Source organism: Mixophyes fleayi, chromosome 6 (genome assembly GCF_038048845.1).
Source record: "Mixophyes fleayi isolate aMixFle1 chromosome 6, aMixFle1.hap1, whole genome shotgun sequence".
NCBI lineage: Eukaryota > Metazoa > Chordata > Amphibia > Anura > Limnodynastidae > Mixophyes > Mixophyes fleayi.
The window spans coordinates 81407334-81418997 of record NC_134407.1 but is presented as its reverse complement, the minus strand read 5'-3'; the positions used below and the strand labels follow the sequence as shown (position 1 = coordinate 81418997).

At 41.4% G+C, this 11664-nt stretch overlaps 1 protein-coding gene across 1 annotated transcript in view; it reads right to left on the bottom strand.

Moving 5' to 3' along the window:
* Nucleotides 1-7896: 7896 nt before the first annotated feature.
* The window catches only part of CFAP52 (cilia and flagella associated protein 52), a 33518-nt gene continuing 29750 nt past the window's right edge, over nucleotides 7897-11664 (bottom strand). The window contains exon 14 of the mRNA XM_075216958.1: nucleotides 7897-8434. Coding sequence (XP_075073059.1) covers nucleotides 8259-8434 — 176 coding nt within the window. The 3' untranslated portion in view covers nucleotides 7897-8258. The remainder of the gene's footprint in view (nucleotides 8435-11664) is intronic.

Sequence of the window (11664 nt, the reverse complement as noted above, 5' to 3'; positions counted from 1 at the left end):
TTCCAGGTTTCCTTCCAAAACCAGTTCCTGGGAGCTACCATCTTGGATCTAGTCACCTGCTCCATCTTAGCAACTCCTGCTTCAGCCCAGCTGACCAGAGTCTCCAATCAGGAAACAACATCTAGTATAAAATAACTTTGTGGAGCCCTTACCTATTGCCAGGGCCGGATTAACCCGAGGTCTAACTGGGCTATAGCCCAGGGGCCTCGGGCATCCAGGGGGCCCTTCAAACTCTTCAGCAGCATTATTGATCGGTCGGGGGCGGGGGCGCCCCCGGCCCGAACGATGCTGCTGAGTACTGTCAGTGCAGTCCTCCGTCCCGGTGCGCTGTAGTCTGCTTACTGAGGATATCTCGCGAGAGTTCATGAACTCTCGCGAGATCTCCTCAGTAAGGAGCTTACAGCGCGCCGGGACGGAGGACTGCACTGACAGGTAAGTGCTTGTGGGGGGTCCTCGCGGGGGGTGGGGGGCGGCAGACGGCTCACATTGGGGGCCTCGCGGGGAATGGAGGGCCCCTTAGCCCAGGGGCCTCCATTCCCTTAATCCGGCCCTGCCTATTGCCAGTGCAACTTTGTACTTTCAAATGCCATCTTGGTTCCCAGCTGTCTGCAGTCTTTTCTATTGTTCCAGCTCAGACAGTCCAGTCTGCATTCCAGCTCCAGTCTGCTTCCAGCATTCCAGATTCCACTCCGGTTCCAGCTTTCAGATTTAAGCATTCTGTGTACATTTTATTTCCAGAATTACAGTTCCAGCATTCTGTTTCCAGCATTCCGGTTTGAGCATTCCAGTTCCAGTCTGGTTTAGCAATCCGGTTCCTGCCTGGTCTCCTCTGCTAGTCTCTTACCACCTGTACCAGTTATTTCATTTACATGCAAAGGAACATAATCAGGCCACCCAGCCTTATGTACGTAATCACCAGCCTAACTCCAGAGACACCACCCAGTCTGGGTACAAACAGATCCTCAAGCGTGACAGATTCCGTTTAAGTTGCGTAGACATCTGGGGGTAAATGTATCAAGCTGAGAGTTTTCCGGCAGGTTTGAAAAGTGGAGATATAGCAACCAATCAGATTCTAGCTATCATTTTGTAGAATGTACTATATAAATGATAGCTAGAATCTGATTGTTTTTTTCAAACACGCCTGAAAACTCTCAGCTTGATACATTTACCCCCTGGAGTCAGAGCTGCAAGAACCAAGGATGATAGTATGATTAGTGTCTGGTCTGGAACATGTCCATGGGTATGTAGAAAATTTCTAAAACAGCATCAGTTTTATATTTTTGAACCCTGGCCGATATGTAATAGTGAAGTCACATCTGGTGAAGAATAAAGCCCACTTTGCTGTCTAGGAGTGAGTTGTTTTGCAGAGCTGATATTATCAAGATTTTTGAGATCTGATCTGTCGTCATGTTTTCAGTGCCCACATGATCACCAACAACTCTCTATTTCCAACATCATAATTGTGGTCCACTGAAGAGAATTTCGTGGAGGAGTATGCATGGATGTAATTTGTTCATTACAGGATTGGTTTGAGATAGAATGGCTTCATTTTCTATGTCAGAGGTGTCCACCTCTACAATAAATGGATATTGATTATTAGGATGATGTAAAACGGAGGCAGACATGAAGGATTGCTTTACTATCTCAAAACTATCTCAAAACTTAGAGCCTGAAAAGACCATGAGGTTGGGTCTGAGGAGAAAGATGGAATGAACCTCTTATAATAGCTGGCAAATCCCAGGAAGCTGAAGGATAACTGAAGGAATAACATAACCCAAAAATTACACTTGAGAAGTTTTAAAATTCATACTTCTCTTTTGGCAAAAACTGTTTCTAAAATATTTTAAGACTTGACAGACATGAAATTGATGTTCTGAAAGGTTATTAGAGTAGATAAGGAATATTGTCCAGGTAAACCACAACAAAGCATTGCAAGATTTCTCGGAGGGTGGCATTTTTGAGGTCTTGAAAGAACGCAGGTGCATTACAAAGGCCAAAGGGCATAGTAAGGTGCTCATCGTGTCCTGTATGAGTGTCGGAAGCTGTTTTTTGTTGAGTTTTCTATAGTCAATACAACGCTTTAGTACAGTCATGGCCAAAAGTTTTGTGAATTACACAAATAATATTTTTCACAAAGTCTGTTGCCTCAGTTTTTATGATGGCAATTTGCATACACTCCAGAATGTCATGAAATGTGATCAGATGAATTGAAATTAATTTTAAATTCCCTCTTTGCCATGACAATGAACTTTATCCCAAAAACAACATTTCCACTGCATTTAAGCTCTGCCACAAAAGGACCAGCTGACATCAGGTCAGTGATTCTCTCATTAACACAGGTGAGAGTGTTGACAAGGACAAGGCTGGAGATCACACTGTCATGCTGATTGAGTTAAAATAACAGACTAGAAACTTTAAAAGGAGGGTGGTGCTTGAAATCATTGTTCTACCTCTGTTAACCATGGTTATCTGCAAGGAAACAATTGCAGTCATCATTGCTTTGTACAAAAAGGGTTCACAGGCAAGGATCATCAAGAATTTCAAGGAGAGAGGTTTAATAGTTGTGAAGAAGGCTTCAGGGCACACAAGAACGTCCAGCAAGTGCCAGGACTGTCTCCTAAAGTTGATTCAGCTTCGGGATCGGGGCACCACCAGTGCAGAGCTTGCTCAGGAATGGCAGCAGGCAGGTGTGAGTGCATCTGCACGCACAGTGAGGCGACGACTTTTGGAGGATGGCCTGGTGTCAAGAAGCCACTTCACTCCAGGAAAAACAGCGGGGACATACTGATATTCTGCAAAAGGTACAGGGATTGGACTGCTGAGGACTGGGGTAAAGTAATTATCTCTGATGAATCCCCTTTCAGATTGTGTGGGGCATCTGGAAAAATGCTTGTCCGGAGAAGGAAAGGTGAGCGCTACCATCAGTCCTGTGTCATGCCAACAGTAAAGCATCCTGAGATCATTTATGTGTGGGGTTGCTTCTTGGCCAAGGGAGTGGACTCACTCATAATTTTGCCTAAGAACACAGCCATGAATGGTACCAAACCATCCAAGAACAGTTTGGTGATGAACAATGCCTTTTCCAGCATGATGGAGCACCTTGCTATAAGGCAAAAGTGTTAACTAAGTGGCTCGGGGATCAAAACATTGAAATTTTGGGTCCATGGCCAGGAAACTCCCCAGACTTTAATCCCATTGAGATCTTGTGGTCAATCCTTAAGAGGCGGATGGACAAACAAAAACCCACAAATTCTGACAAACTCCAGGCATTGATTAGGCAAGAACTGATGGCCATCAGTCAGTATGTGGCCCAGAAGTTGATTGACAGCATGTCAGGGCAAATTGCAGAGGTCTTCAAAAAGAAGGGTCAACACTGCAAATATTGACTCTGCATAAACTTTATGTAATTGTCAATAAAAGCCTTTGACACTTATGAAATGCTTGTAATTTTACTTCAGTATACCATAGCAACATCTGACAAAAAGGTCTAAAAACACTGAAGTAGCAAACTTGTGAAAACAAATACTTGTGTCATTCTCAAAACTTTTGGTCATGACTGTCCTTTTTTGGAAACAAAAAAAGAAACCAACCCCTTACTGGGGATTTGGATGGGTGGATAAATTCTTTTTTTTTTTTTTTTTTAAAGTTTTATTTTTGAGAAGGTCAATAATGAGCATCAGTCCAAGACAAAATCTGTTACAATCAGGTTATACACAGGGACTAATACAAACATTGTGTATCATAATGAGAATATTGAGATTGACCAAATTTTAGCTATAGGGATAGAAGAAGAAAGAAACAGAAAGGAGGCCAGTCAGAGAAAAGTGGGCAAAATAGATTAGGAGGCGGTATGGCAGACCGCCAATAGAAGAGAAGAGAAAGAAAGCAGAGCAAGAAATAGAGAAGTGGGGGTAGGGGGGGAAAGGTAGCGGGTTGAGGAGGGATATCAAGTGGAGTGTTTTAGAGTAGTCATAGGGCAAAAGGAATTTGGATTTGAAAAAATGACATCCAAGGTTCCCAGACTTTATTAAATGATTTAGAGGTGTTGCGCAATATGCATGTCATAAACTCCATTTTGTATGAGTGCCAAACTCTATTAATAATTGTCTGCATAGTAGGCGCGGAGGGTTGTTTCCAATTAGTGGCAATTTGACAGCGTTGCAGAAACTATGTGGCGGAACATTTTTGTTTGGTATTTAGTTGCGGATGGAATTCCAAGTGGGAGAAGGAAAAATCTGGGAGAGACCGGGATGTCAATCTGCAGAATCTGAGATGCGAAGTTCCGTAGTTCCGACCAGAATGGGGCAATCTTGGGGCACTGCCACCAAATATGGAGGAAGGACCCTTCTGACGAGCATCCTCTCCAACATGAGCTGGATGAGTCCGGAAAGATTTTTTGTAATCTGGTCGGGACCAAATACCATCGATAAAGAAGCTTATAGGCATTTTCTTTCAGCTTCACACAGATTGAACTAGAGGCCGTGTTGGCTTTTATTTCATCCCAATCTTTCCCATCCAAGGGACCCCCTAGATCCTCCTCCCAGGTACGCTCATGGGAATCTTGGGTGTCTGAGTCAGGGACTCTCAGCCCTCCATATAGCCGAGATATAAGGCCATTGGTAGAAGATCGCCGGAGGAAAAGTGACTCGAATGAGGTCAATGGCCTGATTCTTAAAGATGATTTAGTGGTGGAATGAAAGTTTCTTAGTTGTAGGTATTGAAAAAAAAAAGTGTTGGGAATATTGAATTTGGTTTTTATGTCTTCGAATGAGGGAAAAGAAGCGTCTGTAGTGATATTATTAAGATAGTAAACATCGTTCCTTTTCCAAAATTCAAAGGACGAGACTATTCGACCTGGTAGAAAATCTGGGTTATCAAAAAGAGGAACAATTGGACTAGGAGCCGGGGCAAGATTAAACTTAGTGTTTGCTCGGTCCCAGAGAGAAAGCGAATGCGATACAATTGGGTGATAAAGAGCGGACCGAGGACGTTTAGTGCGAGGGAGCCACAGGAGAGAGGAGGCGGAGGAAATACCCAGGCTCTCAGCTTCAATCGAGACCCAAACTCTGGAGGAGCCCGGGGAGTTCCATAAAATACACTGGGCAAGTTGCGCTGCCAAGATATAGTTTTTAAAATTGGGGAATCCCAGACCGCCCTCCCGCGTCGACCTTTGTAGGACAAGGAGCCGAACTCTTGGACGTTTTCTACCCCATATGAATTGTGAAGTGTAGTGTTGCAAAAATTTGAATACATAAGGGGGGATGCGTATGGGAAGGGCTTGGAAGAGATATAGCAACCTGGGCAAAATGTTCATTTTAACTGAATTGATTCGTCCTATCCGGGAAATTAGGTTTTTACTCCAGGTTTCTAAATCAGATTTAATTTGGGATAGTAGTTTAGGATAGTTAGCTTGGAAAAGCTGACTATATTGTTTAGTTATGTAGATACCTAAATATTTTATCTTTTTATGGTGCCATTTGAAGGGGAATTGTTGAGTGAGAGAAGATTTCATACTTTCTGTAAGATAGAAATCAAGAGTTTCTGTTTTTTTGTGGACTGATTTTGTATCCCGAGATGTAACTGTAGGTTTTGATGTCTGCAAGAAGGGGAGGAAGAGAAACAGCGGGATCCGAGAGAGTCAAAAGAACATCGTCAGCATATAATGATATTTTATGTTCGTATTTCCCTGTGTTAACTCCGCGTATCGTCCCGTTAGATCGGATTTTTGCCGCTAATGGTTCTATTAACAGGGCAAAGATTAAAGGGGATAGTGGGCATCCCTGCCGCGTCCCACTGGAAATTGAGAAGGGGGAAGAGGCGACTCCGTTGGCCACCACCGTTGCTCTAGGAGATTGATATAAAGCTAACAGGCCATCTAGAAACTTACCAGAGAAACCCATTGACCCCAAAACTTTAGACATAAAGGTCCAAGAGATGCGATCAAACGCTTTTTCGGCATCAAGTGCCATGATCAATGACGGTAATTTACCAGAGTGAATAGAATGTATGAGGTCAATAGCCCGTCTGGTGTTGTCTATAGCTTGGCGGCCTGGTATAATGGTATAAATCCAACCTGATCTGGGTGGATCAGAGAGGGGAGAAGAGTGTTCAAGCGGTTAGCTAAAATTTTCTTGATGTCTCTCTCTCGGTGGTCTATCTTAATAAACAATTCATCAAGTAGATCCAGAGTTTCTGTAGAAGGATATTGTAAGAGGGCGTCTTTAATGGTATCAGACAATCCCAGGCTATATTGGCTACAGAGGGCTGGGTCATTCCATGTGGCGTTTACTGTCCATCTTTGGATCTCGGAATAATATATGTCAGTATTATTATTATTATTACCTTTTATTTGTTAGGCGCCACAAGGCTTCCGCAGCGCCGCACATAGTACAAACAGTAGACTATACAGGGTATAACAGTACAGAACAATAAACAAAAAGTACCAATACTTCAGAAACTCCAGGCAGGCTGATGCAATAAACACGGAGCAGAAGAACGGGTAAGGAGACAGGAGGGAAGAGGGCCCTGCTCATGCGAGCTTACATCCTAAGGGAGGGTTAAACAGACCAGGCACAAGAGGAGCCAGTTGAGGCAATGGGAGAGAGGGGAGAGAGAGCGGAGGAGATGGGGGTTGAGTGGATGGGTGGTAGGCTTTGAGAAAGAGGTGAGTTTTGAGGGCACGTTTGAAGAAGTACAGAGTAGGAGAGAGGCGGATGGAGCGAGGGAGGTCATTCCAGTGAAGGGGGGCTGCATGGGAAAAGTCCTCGATTCTGGAATGGGAAGAGGTGATCAGAGTGGAGGAGAGGCAGCGGTCATTGGCCGAGCGCAGGGAGCGGGCTGGAGTGTGAATGGAGAGGTGGTTAGAGATATAAGGGGCAGTAGAGTGGGAGAGAGCCTTTGTAAGTGGTGGTGAGGAGTTTGAAAAGAATTCTGTAGGGGAAGGGGAGCCAGTGTTAGGGTAAGGCAGAGAGGGGAGGAAGAGGAGGAGCGGCGTGAGAGGTAGATGAGTCTTGCGGCCGTTTTGAGTATAGAGCGGGGGGTATAGAGTATAGAGCAGTATGTCGGTTCAGTTGTTTTAAAGAACAAAGTGAGATTTCGACAGATGTTTTTTTTGTCAGAATCGTCATGAACCAAGACCAGAGCTGAGAAAAACAAAATCAACCGAGCAGTTTAGGATCCTTACCAGTTAAAGCAAAAGGTCAAAGATTGAAGATCACCTTGAAGAAGGGATATTATGAGTCCCCAGTCTTATGATTGAGTGCCAGAAGACAGAGATGGTGTACAAAAGTATAGTTTGCAACTATTCACATAGTTGCTAAAGGTATTTCTGTCCCACAAAAACTGTCTAGTAAGTGCATCTTGGGTTCAAGACTAACGGTTAGACTGGTGGGTTGCCAAAGTTTGGGTTGGAGTGTAAATCATCATCATCAACATAATTTATTTATATAGCACCCCTAATTCCACAGCGCTGTACAGAGAATACACTCACATCAGTCCCTGCCCCAATAGAGCTTACAGCCTAAATTCCCTAACACACACATACAGACTAGGGTAAATTTGATAGCAGCCAATTAAACTACTAATGATTTATTTCATGGTTCTGTCCTTGGTCCTTTTCTAAGATTCAATCTACTAACTGATCACCAAGTCTGCAATTGAATATACTGAATATAAATTAGCTAATAATAAAAGACATAGCTGTGATTACGGGATATGCTTTTTTTCAGACTTCCTGTCCGCAGACCTGTTGTAAAACAATGCATGAAGCCTTTGGAACAGGATTCATGTACCTCAAACATATGCCACTGATATTTCACCATCATTTTCATGTATAGCCAAGTCCATGTGACATAAAATATATAACATATACAATAATTACACATAGAAAACAGAATACTAGATTGAAATAACTATTTATTCAAAAATAAAAGTGTATGAAAACAATCCAGACATTGTGTATGAGAAGGAGCATGGACAAACCCGTCCGGTATTGAATGAAGGTATCATTGTTTTGCCAGATTTACAAACTGTACTTGGTAAAATTACAGAGATGACCATAATAGTCCAGTTCTGTTTATGACATGACTCCTCTTTGTAATGTCCATGGTATAGTTTTAGTCAGTGTGAAACCTTAGCATTGGTATCGCTTCCACATTTTGAAATTATCTTGATCTACAAGATAGAATATTATCTTGTGGTATTCTTATAAGGATAAGTATTAATAAAATAGTTGTCCTGAAACCGGAAACAGCAGCTATCTAGGCTTGGTAGGGGTACTTCCAACGCAGAATGGCCCCATCGGTGCTCACACTGATGATGTACTTGGAGAGAGGGCAGATTTTGAGCCGGCTGATGCTGCCACTGTGTCCAATGCCCACTTGGGTTACTTCACCTTCATTGTAATCCCAAACTTTTACCAATTTGTCATCCCCACCTGGAAGAAGATAATAGAGATTAGTGTGGTTCAGATAGGAGAACTGATCAGGGTGGAAATGGGTCATGATTGGGATTAGGATTAAACAAATGCCACAGCACATGTTTTTATATATGTATATAATATACACACAGGTATGGAGCATGAATTGCACCCTTGTAGAAATATATGCTTTGATTGGAATGGTTATGCATTTTGAAGGTTATATTTGTTTCTTTTCTTTGAACAATGTATAGAATAATCTGTTACCTTAAATGTATAACCCTAAAACATACAGCTTTAAAATAACATGAACTTTATTAAAAAAACTTGGAACTCTTCCCATCTTTCAATTAGAAGATCAGATCGTTCTATCTATTTTACACCCGAAAATGATTTACCCTTGTTAAATTTATTTTCTAGAAATAGTTCACTTCTCATTATGGCTTCTCTCACAAAATCTTTAATAGGCCATGAGGGATATTAGAACGTGTTTCATCATGGAATAGATGGATGTGACACCCATTTTGCCTAGTTGGTACACTCTGACCACTCAATGGGCCTTGACGCATTAAGGAAAGGAAAACAAATAAATGAGTAACTTTGAACCTTGGCAGAACCATGCTGCAATGCGAGGGGTGCAAATGAGTTTATTATTTTGCACGTAAGGAAAATACTACTGGCTGTTTTTCATGTAGGACGCAAATAATTGATAGCTTTATTTTTACAGTGATGTTAAGAGTTGATCTAGGACATGCTCTACCCAATTATAAATCTGTTCTCACATTTTAAATTTACCTCCTCCTCCAATGCAACAAGGTTTTGCCAAAGTTCAAAGTTACTCATTTTTTTGCTTTCCTTTCCTTAATGAATCAGACAGAGTGTCTTAAAGTATGTTTAAAATATGTGTGGTATCCTTTAAATGTTATGGAAATGTTGAATATATTAGCCAATATAGTGAAATAAATTGCATCTAAGAGAATTTATTATTGATATTAATATTCTTCCTGGTGGGTGTGATGAATTGTAGGGTTCTGCTTGTAAATGTATCTATATTCCTGTCTGTTCAAAATGGTTTTATCATTTTATTTTCTATTTCTTTCAAGTATGTGTCAGAGGTGTCAGATTGTTTTTGTCAAGGTATCACTTTAAATTCTTAGGGGGGGTATTCAATTGTCAGCGTTAACGCTAACAAACGAGCGCTCAAAAAATCTTACCGTTAATACGGTAATTACTTGCGGAATTTCAGCGGAGCGGCGAGCTGAAATTCCGCGAGTAAACTACCGTATTAACGGTTTTCGCGCGCAATATTACTGTATAAACGGTAATATTTTTTGAGCGCTCGTTTTTCAGCGTTAGCGCTGACAATTGAATACGCCCCTTAAAGCTTCCCTGCTGTAGTCTAGTTAATGTAAAATAACTAATCCTCCACCTTTTTCTGCTGGTCTGATATTGATTTCAGAGTTGTTTTGTAAGGATATTATGGCCTTATACTTTAGTTAAATTAGGTCTGGTCTGTTTTACATGCAATCTGATAGCCCTCTCCAAACATTTGGAAAGTAGTCATACTGTTACTCAAGTCATTTTTTGGGAAGGAGAAAATAGAACTATTTTTTAAGTCGTTTACAATTTGTTTGTGTTAAAGTACTTGTTGTATTTTATGGGGCTTTAATTGTTTTTTTCCAACACGTGACTCATAAATTTGCTAATGTTAATATATGCAGGAACTTTATAGAGGACATACATTGAAGTCCTTTATTAAGTATACTCATTTTGGAGGATTTATGTACCATACACTCTCAAATTAAAAACAGATACATGTTCTCCTGTCTGGGGTTTCTGGACGTGGCTCAGTACTTGTTTGTCTTCCCATTATAGCCTGCTTTACTTTTTGATCTTTTGGACAATATTGCCTTGTTTGATATAAAGTAGACATTACTGCACCTAAACATGTCATTCCAGGCAACGTGCTTCCTAAACTCTTCGAAAAAATGATACGACGAGGTTGGACAACTCGATTGGTTTGCTGCATATAAATTAGCAGCCAGTTCATTAACTGTCGTTCTCTATAAAACACACTGATGCGCCCCCAATACAGGGCAGTCTAGTTTCTTTAACAAATTTTTTCTTGAGTTAAGCAAAATACAGAGAGGTCTTCTCCTGATAGGAGGGGACTTTAATACTATTCTATCAGAGGAATTGGACAGGTCCGGTACGCGGCACATTCTCCCACCTACTACTCAATCAAAAGCATTGATTAAGCACATGGCTGGGGCTGGTCTGTTTGACTCTTGGAGGGCCCATAATCCCTCCTCTCGAGACTATACCTTCTATTCACATCCACACAATTCCTACTCCAGAATTGACATGATTATGGGTTGCAGTAAAGTTATACAACTTCTTACTCGCACTGACATACTCCCCAACCCATGGTCGGATCACTCAATAGTCACGGCTTCGTTTGATCTGTTGAATAAATCTAAAAGCAGCTCGTCCTGGAGATTAAACGAATCTTTGCTTAAATTGCCCGCGTTTAAAGAGCAGATAGGTTCCCACCTTCAAGAATATTTTGACATTTGACACTTCTCTTTCCACGATTTGGGAGGCGCACAAATCAGTCATTAGAGGGGATATCATCAAGTTTGCTTCTTTTCGTAAAAAACAACAAACTTTCAAACTAAATTCTCTTACTGCCCAATTGCAACAGCTCGAGGGTATCCACAAACAAAACCATTCAAAATTAGTTTTATAAGCAAATTCTCTCCACTAGGGGTGAAATTCAATCATTATTAGCGGAAAAGACTGAGAGAGCCCTCCGCTGGCTCAACCAAAAATTCTATGAGAAAATCAATAAGGCTGACACGATGTTAGCAAATAAACTGAAAGCCAAACGAGCAGCTCAGGCAATTATGGCAATAAGAGACAAAAAGGGTATGTTGAACTATGACCCAAAAGTCATCAACAACTCTTTTCATAGCTACTACGAATCCCTATATAACCTGAATAAAGAGGGCGCCCCTTCACCCCCCTCACCGTCTATTATCCAACAATTCTTAGAGACATGTAACCTCCCAAAACTAGACAAGAATATAGCTTCTAAACTGAATGAGGATATCAGTGAGGAGGAGATTAAAATAGCTCTTAAATCCCAAAAGATTTCCAAGGCTCCTGGTCCTGATGGATTTACCACCTCATACTATAAAACTTTTAAACATATTCTGTCTCCGCACCTACTCTCTATTTTCAACTCG